This window comes from Triturus cristatus, chromosome 2_2, assembly GCF_964204655.1.
Source record: "Triturus cristatus chromosome 2_2, aTriCri1.1, whole genome shotgun sequence".
NCBI classification, from domain to species: domain Eukaryota; kingdom Metazoa; phylum Chordata; class Amphibia; order Caudata; family Salamandridae; genus Triturus; species Triturus cristatus.
Window position 1 is genome coordinate 261,544,143 of NC_140582.1, and position 22,599 is coordinate 261,566,741.

At 43.4% G+C, this 22,599-nt stretch overlaps 1 protein-coding gene across 2 annotated transcripts in view; it reads right to left on the reverse strand.

The window, feature by feature from the left end:
• Nucleotides 1-22,599, reverse strand: part of LOC146862118 (protein NipSnap homolog 3A-like) — a 418,751-nt gene that overhangs the window by 115,434 nt on the left and 280,718 nt on the right. For both annotated transcript variants that reach the window (XM_085641309.1, XM_085641310.1), the window contains exon 3: nt 4,465-4,620. In XM_085641309.1, the coding sequence (XP_085497435.1) occupies nt 4,465-4,620 (156 nt within the window). The remainder of the gene's footprint in view (nt 1-4,464; nt 4,621-22,599) is intronic.

Below are 22,599 nucleotides of genomic sequence, written 5' to 3' on the forward strand. Positions count from 1 at the left end.
TCCTGGCTGAAGAGGGGTGAAACCCCAAAACCGGTCCTAGGATGCTTGTTTCCGGACAAGGGAGAACTTGGCAGTTTGGCTGGACTGTTCCCATGAGGCACAGGGTCAAGACTGATTTGCATATGGCCAGGTCTAAACTGGGATGGCATGGTGAGCAAAATAATGATGGATTTAACCCAGATCTCTTGACTGGCAGTGAATGTTTTGATTTGTTCTGCATTCCATCCATTACTTTTGTGTCTTTTGCTTCCAAATAACTGATGGCAGCGTTCTGGTCCAGAATTGCGAGCTTCACTTCCTTAACCCCTTGCTGCATAGCTTAAATGGGGGTTGAGCTGGTTCTCTCGGGCATGTTCTCTAAGATTTGACCCCAGTCTCTAGGTTGTCAACATGCACCACTGAAACATCTGTGATGTGAATAAGGACACATTGTGAGAATGTGCCCTCTTTCTGCATGGTTGTCCCCACTTTTTGCTGAATTGCTGATGTACTTTGACTGAGTGTGCCCTGGGCGCCTGTTAGTCAGATACCTAGGGCCTATGTTCTTTCCCCAAAACTGCATTGAAACCTAAACCCAATTGGCATCTCTGGCCACAGGTCAGCCCCTGGTACCCAGGGCACTGTGACCAGAGAAGGCCTCTAAGGGCTGCAGCTCTTATTGTGCCAGCCTTAGAGGTCCTGTACCATTACACTCACACAATGCCTTTGCAGGCTGCTTATTTTGGTTCAGAACAAAGTGAAGAGTCGACATGGCACACATCTCTGTGTGCCATGCATACAACCCGCTGTCCTGGCATAGGTCAGTCACCCATCTAGCTGGGTGTACTATACCAGTGGTGAGGGTACAGGTGCATGAGCCCTGTACCCCTACAGTGTCGAAGTTCATTCTTAGACATTGTAAGTGCAGTGCTGCCATTAAGAGTATATGGTACTGGGAGTTTGGCATTACAAACTCCACAGCACCATAATGGCTACACTGAAAACTGAGAAAACTGATGCCAGTGTGGGATTTAATGAAAACTGCACACAGAGGGCATCTTAGAGATGCCCCCTGAAAACTAACCTACCACTAGTGTCCAGGCTGAGTGGCTGCTTTCCGCTGCCACCACCAGACATGTTTCTGAACCACTGGGACGATATCACCTGCTGCTCTCTGGGGCCTGAAACAATGCACATACTGGGCTGAGGTGCCAGGCCTCCTCCCCCAGGATGGGCAGGGTTCACGAAGGGGTAGCTTCAAAGGCTTACCGCCTTTGTGGGCTTCCTCCGGCTACTTGCTGCTCCCAGCAACTGGTCCCACTGGTTCTGGCCCCCACTTTGGGCAGGAGAACCGTCGTGAAAAACAAGCGAGGAAGAAAGGTGTGCCCACCTCTGCCAACTCCACCCCTCGGGTGAGGGAGGCGAAGTGAAGCACAACTCTCAGTCCATGCCATCTTGCAGATGGAGGGACTCAGCCAACCAGGGTCAGGCTCATGCCCCCTCCCACTGCAGGGTGGCATAATAGGGGGTGTATCCACCCCAGGGAAGGGACCCATTAGTCCCTACCTTTTACCTACCTGTAACGCCCCTAAATCTAGTATTTAGGGGCACCCCTGAACCTTGCTTCCTCTGACAAGAAGAAACTACAAGAAGAAGAAGAAAAAGGACCGAACAGCCGTGCAGCAGCTAACGAGAGGAAGACACCCACTGACTTGGCCCCAGCCCTACCGGCCTGCCTCCCCCTCGAACCTGCTCCTGTGAAATCCTGGTGTGTCCTGCAGCCAGCAACCTCCAAAACCACAGAGGACCTGCCTGCCTTCAACCCCGAACACTTTGTCTCTCGTGAAACAGGATTTGTTCATCTGCAACCTCTGGCCCCGGCCGGAAACCTTGAATCTGCACCACTCTGCACCCACCGTCCAAGTCCCGAGCTCGAGTGGGTAAACACCACGAGGAGGTCACCACAGCGATCCGGACCCAATATCCAGTGACCCCTGACCTTCTTAGAGCCTCCAGCCGAAGCCTGCTGCCTACATCCAGAAGGTCTCCCCAACCGCGAACAGGAGCTGGTAAGAAGATCCAACCCTAAAAGGTACCCCTGCACTCGACGCCCCACGGCCTTGTGTGCCTAAACCGACGATGCCTAACCAACCCCTAACTTCCCAACTTACCTCTCAAAGTGGTGGTCGCACCCAGAAGACCTTTGTCCCCAAGCCTGCAGTGCCTATGCAAACCGGAGGTTCCCTATTGAAAACAACAGGGCGCCCAACGTCGAAACAGCACCCTGCATCCGGCCGCCCTAGTGCCGCTGATGGTGCACCTTTGGTGCTACTTTGTTTCCCCATTTGCCCTGAGCTAAAGTCCAGGAGCTTTGCTCCCACAACTAAGTGGCCTGCTAGTCAGCAGCCTCCAACCGGAGGCCACCTATCCCCCATTGGATAACATTGGGCCTCGGCACTCTGCACCCGGCCGCCCCAGTGCCGCTGAGGGTGTAACTAGAGTGCATCCTTGACCCTGGGGGACCCCTGAGTCTACCCCCAGAACCTCAACTCCCACTACCAAATACTTACCTAAAAACCGATAACACTATTTTCCTCCATAGGATTACATTGACTATTTTTCTTGGAAAAATATCTAAGTGTGGAGTTTGAAAATCTAAATAAATCTTTCAAATTGCACTAACTAACAAAACTGATTTTACTTACCTGTTTACAGTAAATGTTCCAGAGTAGTATCCAGGTATACTACTCTGAGTAAGAAAATTAATCTCAAAAGTAACTTACCTGTAACTTTACAGAAAAACCCATTCAAGTCTATTTACTGTATTTACAAAGTGTTGCATTTCTCTGAAACCATACTGTAAGTCAAAACAAGGTTCATTTACTATTACAAATCCAAACTGTATTACAACTGTATATTTACTGCAAAGTACTTATCACTTACCTGTGCCAGGCTTGCTTGGTTCTAGAAAATAAAATAACTAAAATAATATTTTTATACAAGAGCAATTGGTCTGAAGTTCAGTCTTTGAGTGTGTGAATTCATTTGCTGACTGAGTGTGTACAACAAATGCTTAACACTGTCCTCTGATACTGCCTTACTGCTCGACCACACTACCACAAATAGAGAGTGAGGTGCTATCTAACTTTACCTCTGCCTACCTTTGGGGTTCCACTGGACTCTGTGCACACTATACCTCACTTTAGTATAGTAAATACAGAGCCAGATTCCTGCACACATCTTACTCAAACAATGCTGTCTGGCTGGTCACCTTCAAACATGAGGCCACTTTGCATTCATTAAAGGAAAAATTAGATGTGAAAATGTTCCTCAATTCACGCATTTACCATGAAAGACACATATTTCAGTGCAACCAACAAATTATTTTATCCAATTTAGATCATGATGTTGAACTGTATTGTGGTTGGATGGCTTGTGGAACAAGGGAAGCATGATTATTCATTTTACTATTGAGGCTAACTGTCAAAGCAGTATATACCTACCACGAGTGTGCATTGTGTTTACACTTAGCTGCAATTCAGCATGCAACAAGGAGCATTGCTTTCTTCTTCTGTTGCTAGTCCCTGTTTGTCTTATATGTTTTCCATTTTTAGATTTCTATTTTTGTATGTTTACGCATAATAGGACCATTAAATATTTGCTGAAGAAGGGAATTAATCTCCAGCAGGATTAGAAGATTTGGTATTTGAAGTGTGCCTGCTGATTGTAGATTAAATGTGTGCTTATAGCATAGAATAGTAGGGATCCCCGGTCCTGAAGAAAGCCACAGACCCCGGATGGGTCCACAGGCTGAAACATGTCGACCTGTCAGATGCAGGAGTAATAATCACTTCTCTTCATCCATTGTGTTTTTATAATCATCTTGCTGCCTTTACACTGATAAAAGTTATTTCCAGGAAAAGGCAATAGTGATTATGATTTATATTTTCTGGAACCCATTCTTCACCCTCCATCCACAAGTACTTCCTTTCAAAACAGGGAGCGTGCCCGCCATTGGAGGATTCTTTGGCAAGCAGGTATGGCCGATGATAAAGCATGATACTTAGGGTGGCCATTCCTTACAAATTTCAGTTATTCCTTGTTCCTATTTATGTCTGCTGACTTATAGGGACTCCAAGAGTCCCCATTATTTAGATAATTCCCATGCTTTGTACCCTGTGCTGATTGCTCATGTTAGCACAGGGTACAAGTCAGGCTTGTTTGCCTGACTTGTGGTTTAAATTATGCCTTGGGAGGATGCAAACGTAGACAGCCCATACATTCCTCTCATTCCCTAGACCCCCTTCTAATTAGGGGTCCAGCAGTTATAAAGGTAAAAAATACTGAGTTGAAAAAGCTGTGAAGGGAAATTTAGATATCATAGCTTGTGTCTCTGAGTTTTCATGTGTCTATACTGCCCATACATTCTACATGAAAATAAATACATTTAACTGATAAAATAAAAGAGTAACTGTTCATACTCACCCTCCTCTTGGGCCTTCCCTAGTTGACACCAAGGAAACAGGTAAACAAACTCAATATTGACTTTATCAAACATTTTCCATAATATAGGTATGATCTCATCCCAGCCTTCCGTATCCGGCAGCGCCAAGTGCATTCTTTTACGGTGTTCAAAACTGTCTGGTGGTGGGAAAAAAATAAGAATGCATCTACTCAGATGTCCTAAATAATACAATGAGCAACATAATTTAATTAAACAAATCACACTATGGCAAAAACAAAACTTAATAATCACAATTTAAGGTCCTACACTATGAGAAACAAGAGCTGTGGACTGATAAGATGTTGCATAGGCAACTATCAGAGTGTCTGATTGTGTGAACATGGAAGAACATTGGTCAATATTGAAGACTTTCAACTAAAGTGAGTGTTAGCATGCACTGCATTAACCACAATGCATTTTGTCCACTTGTGTGCTGGTTCACCACGCAGTGTGCTCCCTCGGCCCTTCCAGAGGAACATTTTTTAGAGGACATGAAAGAGGGTTTATCTTCCTAGTCAGTGCACAATCATAAACCCCTTTCTTTCTGTAATGCAATCTAGTGGAGTCCTACATATTTACTTGTACTCCTGCAATGGCCGTTGCTGAACACTGAGATCAAGATTCTGGTAAAGATATATGATAATCGTCTAAATAAAGTTTGGTGATCTGGTTTTGTTAATTGAAGACGTTCATGACAAGGAGTTCATTAATACTGTACGTTTGTGGAACCGTTATCGGTGATACCTCTTTATTCAGTGAATGCATCTGATAGACCAGAGATTTTCCTCTTACTAATTTACAATTTACAAAGAAAAATTATTTGGGACTTTACTTTACATGGTAATGGCAAAACATATGTTAAACTCCATGTTTCAAGAAATGACAAACTGTAGTTCTGATGTAGCTACAGCATCGGAAAAGCATACAGAATGTTAGAATGAATTACTGATTACATTTATATGTAATAAATATATGTGAGTTTTAGTACTTTAATGACATATGATCTTTTGATTAGGTAACGTGATAACGAGAACTAAGAAATTCATAAGTGAGAACTAAATGTTTCATGTATTAAAGATAAATAGTGCATTAAAATTGTGTAACATTTGCACTGAAAATGACAAAAGAAAAGTAGGTGCCACGTGAGTTTAGCTTTTTGTAAATCTTTCCTTTGATGAGCCTTTAAATATGTATGTTTTAATTAACATATGATGTGCAAAAGAGACTTATAAAAATATATGTGAACGACAGTGACATTTTCTAAATTTTATGAGTACCCTATATTTACATGAATTAATTGCGATATTATTGAAGTGCTTTTAACACATTTAATTAAAAGGTTAATACATCATGCTATGCAATGCGAGATTCATATATTAGCACAATTCATCGTGTATGAGCTGTAATTCATAAAGGCCTCAACTTTGCTTTCTTTTTTCAAATATGAACTTATGAGCTGAGTAGTCTGAAGCCTATGGTAACTTTTCGTAATGTTACCTCTTGTGTTCTATCTTTCAAATGCTTCCTTTGACACTTGTAGCACAGTCTAATTAGACTGGCAACAAAAAGTGTTACATGCTGGAGCAGATGCTTGAGTACAGACAGACAAGGGATGACAGCATAGATTTGTCTAATTTCTGAGTGCCACATTGTTCATATGACTAAACTTGCAATGATTCAAAAAAATATGACTAGTTATGGATTACTTTATTCTTACGGATTTGTATACTTTTTACCTACTACATCATCTCATGCTATCGAAGTGGCCAATGGGACAGAGTGGCCTGACACATTTGTTGATGTCAAGGGGTGTAAACCCAGAACTGGTGAAGTATAATTGCTCAGATTTTGGAACAGAGGGGGGAGAGACTTGCTTTCCCCTCTTGCGACACAGAGACTGGCAATTTGGACTTCCAGGAACAACGCAAACTGTGAAGTGATACTGTGATCTGCAGCCAACTGGTAGGTTTAGCATAGTGGAACCTTTCCGGCTGAAAGGGTTCACGTCATCCAGCTGTGGCATTAACGATGCGGTATCGGACTGAGACGGAGAATCTGTCTTAAATTAACTAGAACTGGTCATTTGAAACTCACTGAACTACCCTAAGGGGTTGTATGAGGCACAACTGATTTGTCCTATTGACCACATTTTGCTTAGATAGCTGATCTTCCTCGGATGAGGAAGATCAATCTCTATATATTTGGATCTCGCAGAGTTTGCAAGTGCTCTTTTAAAACTCTATTAAATTTAAATTTAGGATTGTATGCCGTTTCATTCAAACTCTTATGCAGTACTAAAATGTTAGACTTAAACTAATTCTGCTGATTCTGACTTATTATTTACTTGTGGGTAAATCCATTTTGACTAGTGTTTCTATCAGGGTTAAATATGTGAGATTCTGAGAACTAAATGTTTGAAATCATATGATAGCAAATATTTTAGTTCTGGTCCTCATTCAATAATTTCTCATCCTCCGAAGTATTTCCAGACCCTTTCAGCACAGAACAAGATCCAATGGAGGATCAAGAAGGTTTGACAGGTAGCACAGGGTAAAAGGAAATAAGAATAAAATAGATAAATTATTGTAAATCAAAGGACCCAACATGCGACTGCTACAGCACATCTGAAAGGTGCACTGGAAGTATTTTAATAATGATTTGAGTAAGCTTCATTTGTAAGCTTAATTAAATTGTTTATATTATACAATGGAGTACTCAGTAGAACACTAAGGGCCAGGCTGGAAACCAAAACCAACCATGGCTAAAATGTTCAAACTAGCCCCGTGCTGCATGATGGTGCAACTACAAAGGTGTCAAGTGAAGCCTAATCAGAATGGAAGTATTGTGATCACAATTTGATTATGAGTTGGGCAGCAGAGAGGAGGGGAGATTTAACAGACTCCAGTTCTAATACATCCATATGGAATGACATGCTCCACTTTTCAAGAATGTGGTGATTATGGTGGACCTGTTCAGTGATTTTGTCAACCTGTGGCCATATGGAAATGTGCCTCCAAAGTGAAGTGCAGGTATTTTACCTGGGCAACTCTAGTAAGCGTGATTTCTATGTGTTACTGTTTGGTGAGAAGGCCCTTAATGTGTGATGCACTGTCATCTGCTGAAAGGCGCTATAATTTGGATTTGTAAGAGTTGGGATCTAAAGAGAACAAGGCAGTCTGGAGTTTAGCATGTTTCAAATATGATTGCAGAGAGGTAATATCATAAGAGGATGCAACCTATGAGTGAAGATGTGTCTTGTCTGCAGAGTGCTAAAAAGAAATATAGTTACTGGGGTAACGTGGCCTAGAAGCCAGCATTACAGATGAACATCTGAGAGCTCCAGCTGTCATAATTAAAATATGGTGTCAGAGGCATGTTGGAAATACCATCTACTCTTACAAAAGGCCCAGTAGTGGTATCCTGTATGCATGAAGACTATTTGCTCCTCATGGAGTGCATTGTTGTGAAATGTGTCATGTTTGAGTCTGGGTATGTATGCGAGTATGTGTGATTGGTGCGTGCAATGAATGAGTATAGATGTGGCAGGAGGAGATTGGCTTGGAAAAACAGTTGAACTGTTGTGGTCACTTTGAACCAACAGGTAGTGTTCATTTGGTCCTCTGATGCTACTGTGATCTATTAATTATGAATAAATCCAAGACACTTCAAGGCATGTCTTAGTATCATTTCAATACAGATAACAAATGGGAGAAATCAGGCGTGGTTGAGGTGGACTTTTAGGTGACTGCTACAAATTGCAGCCGAGCCGCAGACTTGGCATGGCTGAGCCGTAAATACGAGGAAGTCTCTAATTCATCCAGAACCAAGTCTCAGAAGAGGAGCAAGATGTGGGTGAACTGTGAGAGAGAGTCCACCGTTGCGGAAGCTGTAGTGGCTCCAGAAGAGTTGTGGTTGGCTGTTGTGGTGGCCTTCATCACTGGAGAGCATACTGTCTTGAACACATGTTGCATGATACATTATGCACATCTGAGAGGACATATTGGAGACTAAATTATGCCTCTATGTTCATCACTGTCTGATTTAGTGTGTTCAGTGCAGTGTAGGGCTCCAAAGAGTTAGTAATAATAACTGGAAAGATTTCCATTTTAATGTCAGGGTGCCTCCACGCCATTTATTGCAAAACAATAATACGTTTCTTGACCTTCATGAAGCAAGATGAAGAAACAGTGACTTGCAACTTTAATAATGTATTATCCAATTTTAGTTTAGGGCATTGTTTTTTAGAGGGGACATATCCATACTTAGCCGTGGAAAGGATGACATTTATATTGGGAGTATGTTCTCTAAAAACTAGCATTTGTCTATGACAGAGGTGTCTACTTTCATCACTTTAGTCATTTATTTTCCATCCTCTGATAGCAAACAACCATTTTGTGCTAATGTATTAATTATATAAGCTTTGCCTCCTTCTACAGTCATGTGCAGTAGTCTGCCAGCTCCACCTTTTCTACTGGTGGTGGGTGAATCACCCAGAACTGGGTATCATGTTAACCTGGCCATGCTTATGTTAAATTTTTAGATGGAGACTACTGTTGTGCACAAAGGTACTGTTGAGGAGGAAGAGGTCTGAAAGAATTTGAGCATTTACTATCATTACCACCTCAAAGGGAGCGTGATGTTTTCGAATATGGATACATGCAAGTGGACATACTTTATTGAAAAAGGTGAACACAGAAATTGAAAAGTATCCTTTTTATCCAGAGATGCAAGAGAAGTGGAAACAATTGAAGAATGTGTGCTCACCACTGGAGAGTGCGAGATTGTGGTATCAGTTGCACTCTCCCACTGTCAATATTCACACACACATGAGCAACTGATAACTCAGAATTTTTTTGTGGGAAACCCTCTGGTTCCCATTCTATATCAGGATGTTGGGTGTCACCTCTGTTTAGTTCTTACTCCTAGAAAGGTATCCAAAGATATTGGAGTGGACGCCTCACTCACTTATCATCACTTGCTTCATCATCGGCGCCTATGGTAAAATGATACTATCAGGGTAGACTCAACCAATGGATGAAAATTGGAGTTCTTAGATAAAGCACAAAAACAAAGGGTAGAACTGAGTGATAAGATTCAATAGAACCCAAAAAATTCACGTTTTTATCCATACCCTAGGTACCCTCTTAATAAAGTGAAACCTTTCTGTTTACCTTGAGGTATTTTTAACATATCACCTTTCTGGGTCCCTGCTTATCCAGTTTGCTTTATCTAAGAACTCCCATTTCCACCTATGGTTGAATCTGCAAGGGCAGTAGTATCATCTTCCCAGGTTGCAGATAGGTGCTGATGATGAAGCATGTCACGATAAGTGAGTGAGGCATCTACTCCAATATCTTTGGATACCCTTCAAGGAGTAAGAACTAAGCAGAGGTGACACCCAACATCCTGATATAGAATGGGAACCAGAAGGTTTCCCGCAAAACAATTCTGAGTAATCTGTTGCTCATGTGTGTATGAACAATTGAAGAATACCTAGCTGTTTAGGGTCACTTGCAGCAACAAGTGACTTTGAATAGAAAATGTACGAATAACAAAGCAAAAAAACGTAGGTTGTTTTGTTTTGGAATGTGAAAAAATATAAAAGCCAGTATGATAGATGTGGTAGACTAAACGATGTGGGAAATTCTAAGGTGCGCCTCGTTTACAATAACGTTTGCAACGGGTGCAAGAAAAAAAAGCCATTTCAATAAGGTTTGCAGGGGTTTTAACATGGCTAAAGTGAACTTAGTTGTTGATGCTCCCAGTGATAAATGCTTGAGGGCGTAACTCCAATGTAATTTTTTTGTTTTTTGTTTTTTTATTCACTGTCAGCAAAATACTTTTGTAAACGAATAAAATACAAGGAAACGTTCTCTATCATAAATACAGTAAACAATGGAACCCAACGCATTATACATATCTTTCATTGTATAAGAGAGCACAAGAAATTACACATGATAAATATGATACCCCTAGTACGTTAAATTGTACCTGGGTTGATTTTGACTCTGGTTTTCTGATCATTTATAGGAGCCCAGATCAGATTCCCTAATTTCCGAGCCTTCCATCCTTTCCTCTTATGTAAGCCTTTTTCCATATTGTGCATAGCTAAGAGCCGTGAAAGCCATTGTTGAAACGTGGGGATCCCAAGTTCCACCCAGGCGGATGAGATATAGATTCTTACTACAGCCATGGCTAAGAAGACAAACTCACGTTGTGCCAATGGTGTTCCTTTCTTAGTGATGCCTAGTAACATTGACTCGGCTGTGAGTTTTGTTTGAATCCTCAAAGTTTGCATCAGAAATTCTTCTATGGCTCCCTTCAGAGGATCTAGAGCTGGGCAAGAAGTAAACATGTGAACTATATCTGCATCAGTCCTATGGCAGAGGGGACATAGAATCCCTTCCGTACCACCCCATTGAGCAATCTTGGCTGGCATGTAGTATAGTGAAAAAATTGTATTATAATGTTGTGCTTGTAGACCTGCTACCCTCAATACAGTGTGGTCAATCTTGAGTGAGACCATGAACTCGTCCCCTTCAATATTCAACTTCTGCTGCCATTTCTTACCATACTTATTTAAATCGTCAACCAATAATTGCCTCAGCCCGCCATGAATATGGGTAATAGTACAGCCACCTGGATCTCTTATTGCCTCCATAAATGGGTCTTTAGAGAAGTCTTCCCCCTTCCTGCTTTCTTCCTTGCAATGGAGCTACATATCTGGAGATATTTAAAAAAATCACCATGATCGAAATTAAAAAGGAGCTGAGCCTTCTCAAATAAAAGTATACTGTCTGAGTCAAGCAGATCACCTATCTTCCTCACCCCCAGTGTATCCCAACGCAACATAACCCCATCATGAAATACCTCAGGGAGTGATGGATTTCCAAACAGAGAAGTATAATAATTCATCCTTCCTAGCTCTAGCTTATTCATGACAGTGGTCCAAATCACTGCTGCTGCACCAAGGGTCTTAAATTTAATTTTTTTATAGAGCATCTCTTCTCCATCGGTCCACAACCTTCCCACCCAATAACCCTCAAATGAATTGGATTGCTACAGCCCAGTAATACATTTTTAGGTCATATATCTGATGGCTCTTCTGATCTTTCCTTGCGGCCAAACAAATCTCTTTATAATTTTTTCCATTTCCTTAGCGGTATCGTTCTAAATAAATACAAAACTTTTGGAAGAAGTATCATTTTAATAATAATAATGTTTCATCGTCCCACAATAAAGATGCTAATTATTGAGCCTTTCCAGATCTTTTTTACTCTTTTGAAAAACTGGGGCGAGGGCTTTGCCACAACTTTACCCAATTCTGAGGTTATCAGGACCCCAAGATAAGTTGCACATTCAGTTACACATGATTCCGACAAGGAAAGCTTGCTATTGATTACTATTTGTGTCTGTTCCCAGTTAAGCCGATAGCCAGAAAACACCCCAGAGCATTCTGCCTCGTGTTCTATTTCTGTTAAGGCCACAAGCGGATTTGCAGCTGCTATTGCCAAGTTATCCGCATAACCCAGAAGAATGGTTTCAAATCCGTTCAGTCGGATAGGGTGAATTCCCATGTTCGCCTAATTTTCCTGATTAGGAGGTCTATATAAAATGCAAATAGAAGGGGAGAATATGGACACCCCTGTCTTGTCCCTTGTGTGATAAAAATAGGTTCACTTTGACCACCCATTAACCGGAGTGGGACCCGAGGACTTCTATACAATGTCTGTATGGACTTTATACACCCATTCTCGAGTACTGCCCATAGGTAATCCCATGAAACCCTATTGAACGCCTTCTCCACGTCAAGTAGGATGAGTGCCATAGGGTCTCCAGTGACTGCTGTGCCATCAAACATGGTAATAACTCTGCGAATATGTTCGACTGTTCCTCTGCCAGGGATGAACCCATGCTGTAGGGGTGAGGTCACCTTCCCTATAATGATACTAAAGCGATTTGCTAAAATGTTTGAAAAAATCTTTTGTTAATGGGTCTAGATATTTTGGCCTCGTTAGGGGGCTTCCCTTTCTTTAACATGATAACTATGTTAGTGTTAGACCTGGCACCTTGGCGTGAGTCTCCCTTCCACTTTTTGTCGCTGTGCCTCATGTGTTTTCCTGGTGTTAGCTGCTCAGAGCACTGTGCCACTGCCAACCAGTGCCACAGTGCAAGTGCTCCCTGTTTAAAATGTATATGTTGGTTGGATTCCATGATTGGCTTATTTGGTTTACTGTCAGACCCCAGTAAAGTGCACCAGGAGTGCCCAGGGCTTGTAAATACAAATGCTGCTGGTGGGCTTGCAGCATTGGTTGTGCCACCCACAGAAGCAGCCTGGTAAAATGTATCTAAGGTCTGCCATTGCAGAACCTGCGTGCAGTGTGGTACTGTCATGCTGACTGGGCAAGAGCACACACTTGCCAGTCCCTAAACCTTCCCTTAACTTCATATTAGTCACCCCTATGGTAGGCCCAAGGACAGGGTGCATTGTAAGCATAAGGTAGGACAAGCCCTGGTGTGTGTGGCATGTCCTAATAGTGAATTACAGCCATTTTTGTTTTTCACTATTGTAAGGCTACCTGTTCTCCATAGGCCAGAATGGGCTGTTAGAATTGTTACATTCTATGCTCCTAACAGACCCAGGGAACATGGTAGAAATTCGAGTTTAGTATGCCTGAACTCAGAATAATAAAATATCTTTTAGTAAAGTTTATTTTAACCCCTTCGATGCGCATGACGGAGCGGTTCCGTCATGCGCATCGGTTGCGCTGTGCGGATGACGGAACCGCTCCATCATGGCACCGCCCGCGCATGAACCCTTCAGCACAGCGCGGTAATCCGCACCGCGCTGAAGGGGTTAATATTTTGTGTTTGCAAATACCACTTTTAGAAAGTTGGTATTTGCTTGCCTAACCATTTCAGCCCGCCTCTGTTATGATGTGTATCTGCCTGTCTGGTTTGTGTGAGTGACAGGGCTGGGGAAACCCAGAGGGGCAGGGCTAGGTAGCCTGGTGGTGAATAGAGAGATTGACATCCAGATGGGTGGGAGGAGTACACCTGGACTCTGAATAGGGCTGTGCTCTGTCACCACAATGCTGGCTCCACCTCCTGTGGACTGACTGATGTCTCTGCCCTGCACCCTGAATAGAAAGTCAGAGTCATGTCAACAAAGTGCTCAGGAACTGGTTTGGACTGGGCAAAGGCCCCTCTACCCCAGAGGAACAAAGGAATTAGGGGTATAAGTATTGGGACCCTGCTCCCAAGAAATTAGATCCTGCTTAAACAAGAAGAACCTCTGCCAGAGGAAAAGGAACTGGAAAAGCTGTAAGGAGGAGTACTGTCCCTGACCTGGGGGGTTGGCCTGCAGTGGTTGCCTTGCTGCTGAATGAGAGGAGAAAGACTACAAAGACTTTGCCTCAACTTGTGCTTCAAAAGATCTCCAAGGGCTTGTGCTGAGCTTGCCCACTGAACAAAGTCCCAGAGAACTTCACCCTCCAGCTCCCCAGAGTTCTTTGGAAGTGCCTGCTGCTGTTGTTAGGCCTTCTGAGGGACTGCGTGTCGCAAGGAGCTGGAAGCGCGACTCAAGGAGCAGAAGCGTGCCGCCGTCGGAGCTGTTGTCGTCGCATCTCGCAAAGGGTGTCGCCGCAGCAGCATTTCATCGAGCGGAAGCGTCTCGCATCATTTCGGAAGTGTCTCGCAACGCCGAAGAAGCGTGTCGCCATCGCAGCCATCGTAGCTGACGCATTTCACCGCATCAAGAAAAGAGTCTCGCATCGAGGAAGAAGCGTGTCGCTATCGTAGCCATCGTAGTTGTCGCATTGCACCGCATCAAGAAAAGTGCCTCGCATCCACGGAGAAGCGCGCCGCCGTCGGAGCTGCTGTCGTCGCATCGCGTAAAGGGGTGTCACCGCTGCAGCATCGCATCGAGCGGAAGCGTCTCGCAAACGTCGGAGAAGAGTGCCGCTGCCAAGGCCGCTGTCCTCGCATCGCATAAAGGGTGATGCCGCTGCAGCCGACGCATCGAGTCGAGTCTTCTCGCAACATCGGAGAAGCGTAACGCATCTGGAAGATCTTCACGTCTTTATTTCTTTGCACCAAAAACTTCATCGCATCTACATCGTTGCAACACTTTCGTTGCCCTGCGTGTCACATCTGATAGGTACATTGACTTAAAGTGTCACATTTAAGAACTTAAGAGAACTAAGCAAACTTCTACCAACTAAAGTAACAGTATTGTGTATTTTTGTCGTTTAATGGTCTTGTGATAACTCTATATAAAGAATCCTTATTTTTAATATAAAACCTGTGTGGTGTCCATTTGTAGTGTGGTCACTTGGTTACTGTATGTGTTCACAAATGCTTAACCTATAACGCCCTGAGATAAGCCTTGTCTGCTCGCGCCAAGCTACCTAGAGGGTGAGCAGGGGTTATTTGAGGAGTGTACCCCCTTTCCCTGACAATAGGAAAGGTTCCCTGCTTGTCACAAGTACCTACCTGTGCCAACCAGAAAACCCGGATTCTAACAGTTAGCTTCTACCCATGACTCCAGGGGTAACTCCCCTTTCTGTGCCTGACGCATTACCTGTCTTAAATCATCCCCCAAAATTTGAAAAAAGATTTATAGAATTCTAATGGGATTTGATCAGGTCAAACAGCCTTGCTGGAAGGGAAATCCGTGAGGGCTCTTTGAATTTCCTCATCTGTGAATGTAATCTCTAAGGCCTCTGAATCTTCCTGTGAGAATATCTCAGTAGTAAGCAATTCCAGGTATTCCTTTATGTATTTTAGCTCCTCATGTCCCTCGTCCCCATATAAATTTTCATAATACCTTTGAAATACCACACATATTTCCTTGATCTCTATTTTAATTCTTCGCCCTCTTGATCTTTTACCTCTATAATGTCCCCCCAACAATTTTCTATCTTGTCCTAGTGGCAAGCATGTGCCCAACTTGTTCGCTATATTCGGAGCAAGATTGCCTCCAGGCTAGAAATATTTCTGCTGATCTTTCTGCCACAATTTCTGCTGCCGCATCTTTTACTAATGCCAATTTCTGGAGAATCCTTTCTATACTTAAACCATTGGCAATAGCTCTAACTAGCTCTTCTTGTATATCTAACATTGTATTATACATGATATTTAAACGTTGTCTAACTTCTTTATTCCAATTCAGAGAGTAGCTCAAGGTTTCCCCTTCAACCCAAGATTTCACAGCATCCCACATCATGCCACAACTCGCACTGCCCCTATTAACCTCCAAGAATTTCCCAAGCCATTTGTTAATATCTTGAACATAGTTAGGATCTTGAAACAGGGCCCTCTCAAATGTCCAAATGCATTCCGGAGTATCCACCTCTATGCCTGTTATCTCCAAGACCAAGGGATTGTGTTCAGATATAGCCCAGGGAACTTTCTTAATGGTACAAGTTGTAAGGAGACAGTGTGAGACCAGGAAATATTAAAGTCGCACTACAGCTGTATATGGTGCAGAGAAATATCTGCTACCCCCTCCTGGGGTTTAAGCTGTGCCCACACATCAGAGAGCCCATTGTCTTGCATCATTTGAATAAGGGCTTGATGTTCTTTTTTTCCCAACCTGTATAATTGCCTGGGTTACCCTTCCACAGCCCCCCCCCGTACCGTTTATATTTAAATTGCCACATACAATAATTGGTAGGGGCCACTTGACTAGTTCTGAGTTGAGAAACTCAAACACTTCGGGACCATCACCCGTAGATCCATAAAATGTACAAAGCGTAAAATTAAATCCCTGCAATTGGTATTCAACAATTGCCCAATGACCTAGTCTATCAGCTGAGCGAGTTTTAATTATAATCCTCCCCTTCTTGGCCAATATCACCACCCCACGTGTTCTAGTCCCCTGTGCAGTATGTGTTATCAATTGAAACCCCAGATGCTCTAAAAGATTTTTCCTAATCCCCTCAATATGCGTTTCCTGCATGCAGACTATGTCAGCATGCAGCTTCCTAAGCTGCACCTTTACTCTCCGTCGTTTTGTCGGGTCATTGAGACCAGATATATTTATCGTTGCTATCCGCATGCTAAATGTGTTTGTCCACCCTGTTCCATCCCCGCTTGTGTTTTTAGCTTTTATACCCCTAGCCCACCCCTCAGGGTGACCCTCCCGATACCCTGCTCCGGCCAGCCCCCTTCCATTGGGACCTACCCCCTCCCCCCACCTATACTGTGAGACAAGGAGACCAAAGGTCTATGGGATGGAGCCTGTGAGTCAGCCCCCATTACTACTGTCTTGCAAAATTCCCCTTTTTACCTCTCCCTTTTCTTTTAAAAGTTCTGCCAACTTGTGAACCCTTATAGACTAATATTGACTCTCAGTGCTTTCCCCTTTAAATTAGCCCATAAAACCCCCTTACTGCTTCAAGCTGTCAGGCCAGAAAGATGGAGATTAATCACTGCCATTAAGTTTTCATTTTATCAATATATTCTTTAGCTTGAATGTCTGAGGTGAAGACTCTTGTAGTGTTCTTATATATGATCTTCAGTCGAGCTGGGTCCATTAGGTAGGCTTGTACCCCTAAGGTTTGGCATGGTTAGATCAATTGCCTTAGTCTCCATTGCCTTTCCACTGTAACATGGCAAACATCTGGTCTTGAGAAGAAGGACTGGTCTTCATACGTTCATCTGTCATTCGGTCTGGCCTTTGCGTACATTTCCTTCCAAAGTGGATAGTTCCCAAAGTGTATTAATATTTCCCTCGGCATTGCAGTACCGTCTCTACCAGGCTGGCTTGGCTTCTTTAAGCTCAGTGGGAAACGGTGAACCCGTTATATTTCTGCTTCCCAATTCCACTGCTGAAGTTCAGGAAAGGCTCCCTTCATTAGCTTCAGCATGCAGGCCCGTATATCATTGCCCTCTGCTCCTTTTTTTATGCCAAGTATCCGTAGGTTATCACGCCTTTGCAGGTTCTCGAAATCTTCAATTTTCCATTGGAAATCAGTGAACTGAGCGACTTGGGTCTCTTTCATGCCTGGGCTCTGGTCATATCAACTTCCAGCGTAGCAGTACTCTCCTCGACCATCGTCAGCCTCGAGTTTATATCTGTGCAGGCTTTAGCCATTTTCCTTACAGCGCCCTGGAGCTTCTTCATTGCCAAGCGATTTTTCTTCCCACCCATATGAGTCTGTTTTTGAAATTGCTTGATAGATTCGTAGATACGTTTCAAGGTGGGTTCTTCAGCTTGTGAAGTTCTTGTATTGGTGATAACTTCATCCTGTTCCAGAAAGTCTGGATACACATTTTGTGTAGCAGAGTAATCCCATTTTAAGCCAGGGTTTACATTAGACCTGGCAAACTCTTGAGTATCTTCCAGCCCCTTGAGTTCTGTTCCCGCCTCAACTAACACACTGGTGTCTAGAGCTGTATTAACAGGGTCTTGTTCCTGTGCCAGTGAGGAGTGAGTTGCATCATGGTATTGATCAGGAGTGACTAAGACAAGTCACCCAGGCACATGTGGTGGAATAGATGTTTGATTGTCGATGATTTCAAGCCTTGCAGTGGTAATTTCATCATGGATGACATCCACCCAAATTGTTGACTCGCCATCAAACTGTTTTTTATTTGCATCTGAGGTATTATTTTCCCCGTGCTATCCAAGCTTGCTGACTGAATCTTCCCCTCCCTGTGAATTACCCTCGCATCATTAGCATCAGCAGTAGGGGGGTTTTTGTAGAAGAGAATTCAGTAATGCTTTGCTGTTGCTGAGCCTGCACTTGAGACTGTGACTGTATCTGTGGTGATGGTTCCGACTGTAAAATAGACTCTGTTTGACAGTCTTTTTTCTTTACCCCAATGGTGCTTTTTGGGGTTTCCATTTGTTGTTCAGCCTCTTTCATTTCTCCTTTTTTGATACCCTCCTGGGTTTGTTTCACCTTCAGGGATATCTTAGTGCTGGAGTTTGGGCAGCCCCCTGGCTTCCCTCCCTTAGATCACTGTAGTATGATGCTGGTACTTGCCTCTGTACTTGCCTGTCCATCAGGAGCTTTCAGGCGTGCCGCACGACTTGGCTTGGGAGGCATCCCCCCGTTGACTTTCCTTTGTTGCGACCCCATGCAGTGAGCCACCTGGTCCTGTCAGTTGCTCCGGCCCCTCCTCTCCTCCTGTCCGAGGCAGCCACCGATGCGAGCCGCAGCACTTTCAGCAGCCCCCGCACGCCTGCCAAAATTGCCCTCAAAGCTGCCACGAGGGTTCGCAAGACATCCGCAGTACCAGCCTCCAGTCGGTGAGTGTTCACAGGGAGCATATGCTTGGTCAGTTTGGGTTTGTAAGTCCTAATATATTTCCCAATGCATTGGGTAGCAAGGAGCGACCAGCGCAGCCGTTTCAGTCAGGTGCCATCTTGTCTCTGGCAATGTAATTTTCATACTAAAGAAGGGAAGTGCAAGGGTCTCCCAAGATGCACCATTGTGATCAGTAGAAACAATAAAAGGTAATGGTGATTTATGAACCATGGCTAAGCCTTCTTTGGCAAGTTATAGAACAATAGAAGCTAATTCCCAAAGACACACACCAAGGAGGTCACACAGAATGCAAGATAGATTTTACTTGTTGTTTCTGGACTTGGATGGACTTTGCGGGAAGGATAACAAGAAGCAAAGTATTATTATTATTATTTTAGAGTTTATAAAGCGCACTGTCACCAACTGGTATCCTAGAGCTGGTCATAACAGCTAGGGGAGATAGAGAAAAGGAAATGGAACCATATCCCTAGGGAAATACCTGTAGAGACATAGGCGGCTGAATTCCAGCTATTTGGGAAACAACCAAGTTTTCAGCACCCTCCTAAACTTCAATAGGTCAGATATGTATCTTAACGAGGGGTAAGTGCATGCCAGAGCTTGGCTGCATGAAACGTAAAGGTCCTGCCACCTTGCCTGAATTTTCTGAACTTCGGTACTCAGAGCAGATTGGCTGATCGGCGGGCTCTGTTGGGGATGTATTTTCTCAGTCACTTTTGAAGGGGAAGAGGGCTCATCCCATGGCAGACTTTAAACGCGAAATGAGAAGCAAATTTATCCGGTTAGAAAGATTAAAAAACAACGAGTTGTCAAAGTGGTGGGATGGGGCCACAATCAAGCAATATTTCAGATTAAAGATAATTCCAAGGGGTCTTAGATCGCAGATAATCCCGACCTATGATGATCTAGAACAGGATTTATTAGTGGCTTGGTAGAGAGAACTGACACCAAACTCCAATAAACTCATGGATATTCTAATTGAGAATTCTGAGAGGAAAGTAAACAAGTTGCTATCAGAAATAGACATCCTTGAAGCAGAAATCAAAGACCTTAATCTTCCAGAGGCTACCGTGAAGAATTATGCTATTCTGAATGAAGTAATTACGAAACATCAGAGTGAAATCAAACGGAGGAAAACTAGCAAATTGAAGAGGGATGAATAGGATTACAATAATGGCAGGGTCTTCACCTTTGCCAGGAAGTATGTTCACTTAATGCCTAAATTCCCATAGAGAGAACAGAGAAAGCCACTTCAATCAGTTCCAGCTCCACCTCGCTGGACACGCCAGCCACCAGTGAGAGTGAACAGAAGCGTGAGGAGGGTATTGGAAGTCAAGAACACTTAGACAACCCTTTTTTACAGGAAGTACTCAGGATAAAAAAGAGGAATGGAGAACATAATTGATGTACCACCACCGCAGGAGGATAAGGCGGGTAAAGAGAGGGGGCTTGGTAGGAAGAAAGGATGAGAACATGGTCATGGAACAAGAGGAAGTAGCAGACCAGTGGTTAACCTGACAGACATGGTCATCAGCCCAGATGTGATATCCCTTTTACAGCAGGGCTAAAGATGATCTGTTTGAATTTGTTAAATGCCTTAAATTGAAGAAACATTTTGCACTCTTTCCTCTTGAGAATACAAGTCTGAGCATACCTCAACTAAGCTTCTTATGTAATGATTTAAATATTCAAGATGTATTGGATACAAGATTGTTAGTTTCAATCTCTGAATGTGAGGAGGACTCAATGATGATGAATAGGTTTCTCAGTGATCTCAATGTACAGATGGATTTAAATGTTAGCAGTGGTCTGAAGGTGAAGTCCAGATGTACCCCACCATTGCCGGCTGGCAATAACTTAGACATATTTTACAAACTAGCCATGAAGGACTTAGACAAGCACACCGATACACGGCACCCACATCCTAAAATGGCTGACAACCTCACTAAAAAAGAGCTGGAAGCACTCCACTTACTGAGGACGGATGACAGCATCATGATACGGGAGGCTTACAAGGGTGGTAACGTGGTGCTCATGAACCAGGTGGATTATGAAAGAGAGATCCTATCATAAATCAATGATGTTGACTGTTATGTGAAGCTCCTTTCAAATCCCATATGGACACTGACAGACATTATCAATCACAAACTCAAAGAGTGGCATGATCTCTGCCTCTTGGACTTTAATGAGTACACATATCTCAAAGTGCAACGTCCCAGATTCCCTTTTTTGTACACTTTGCCAAAGATACCTAAAAATCTTCCCTTCCAACCAGGCAGACCTATTGTATCTGGTATAGGTGGTCCCACAGAGAGACTATCAGAATACGTGGACATCTTTCTCCAGCCGATGGTAGTTAATCTACCTTCGTACATAAGAGATACTAAGCATATACTTAGCATACTTGCAGACATCACTTGGGAAAACACCATGAGATTAGTGACTCTAGATGATACTGCTCTGTATTCGAGTATCCAACATGATTTGGGTTTGCAGGCATTAAAACACACACTCAAATCCCACCCAGCTAGTCTCTGGGAACACACTGAAATGCGTCTGGGAATGACTAGACTGATCCTTGAAAACAATGTCTTCCTTTTTAAAGATGCGTGGTACAGAAAAACTCGGGGGTAGCCATGGGTTCTAAATTCTCCCTGTCGTATGTTAATTTATTCATGGGATGGGTGGAGGAGGACTGGATATGGGGCACGAAAGGCAGGGAATGGAATGGCTCTATTCTTTTTTGGGGCAGGTACATCGATGACTGCCTAATGATCTGGACTGGAAGTACTGTAAAGTTACTTGATTTGTTTACTCATTTGAACAGTAAAGACTCTAACATTAGGTTCACTTACCACCATAGTAAACAGACTGTGACTTTTCTAGAAGTGGAACTCTTTATCTCAGACAACAAAATTGAGACAGACTGTTCCGAAAAACAATGGCCTGCAACAACGTACTACATGCGGCAAGCGCACACCCAAGGCACAAGATCAATGCCATCCCCTATGGGGAATCTATACGTGCCAGGCACAACTGTAGCACAGATCATGACTTTAACGTATGCCTAAGAGTGATGGAAGGCAGATTCAAATGCATGGGCTCCAGCCAGAGAACTATACACAATGACCTCAACTGGGTCTCCAAGATCAGCAGGCAACACACCCTGCAACACACCCTACAAGATAAAACTAAGAAAGGTACCATCCGACTTGTGACAGATTACAGCACACTACACAAGACACTCACACGGAGCATGAGAAGGCATTGGCACTTAGTTTGCGCTGACAAAACTCTTAAAACTTTTATTTCCTCCAGATCAGGGGTAACATACCAAAAGGGAAAAAGCCTCAGGAACATGTTGAGTCCCAGCTACCCTAGAGAAAGCACACACAAACATTGACTTCCGCCTCTTAGTCTGGGCTTCTTCAAATGTGGACACTGTACCGCATGCAGATGGGCCGCGGCAAAGAAGAAACAATTTACTGGCCCCAATGGCCATGTATACAAGATTGATGCTAACATTAATTGCCACACCAAGTATGTGGTATGTGCGATCGAATGCAAGTGTCGACACCGATATATTGGTAGTACCATTAGAGCCTTGAAAGATCGCGTAGGAGAACACATGAAAGCAGTTAAGCAAGCTGATCCCAGAAATCCAACAGCCATGCACATAGCTGAGTGCCCTGCACAAGACAGTCACGGAACCTTCTCTTGGGATCCAAGGGGTGGTAACAGAGACTTAACACTGAGAAGAAGGGAAGCAACTTGGATCATGCGGCTTAGGAGTGTTGAATTGGGTATTAATACTGATCATAAGTTGCAGTATTTCCTTGG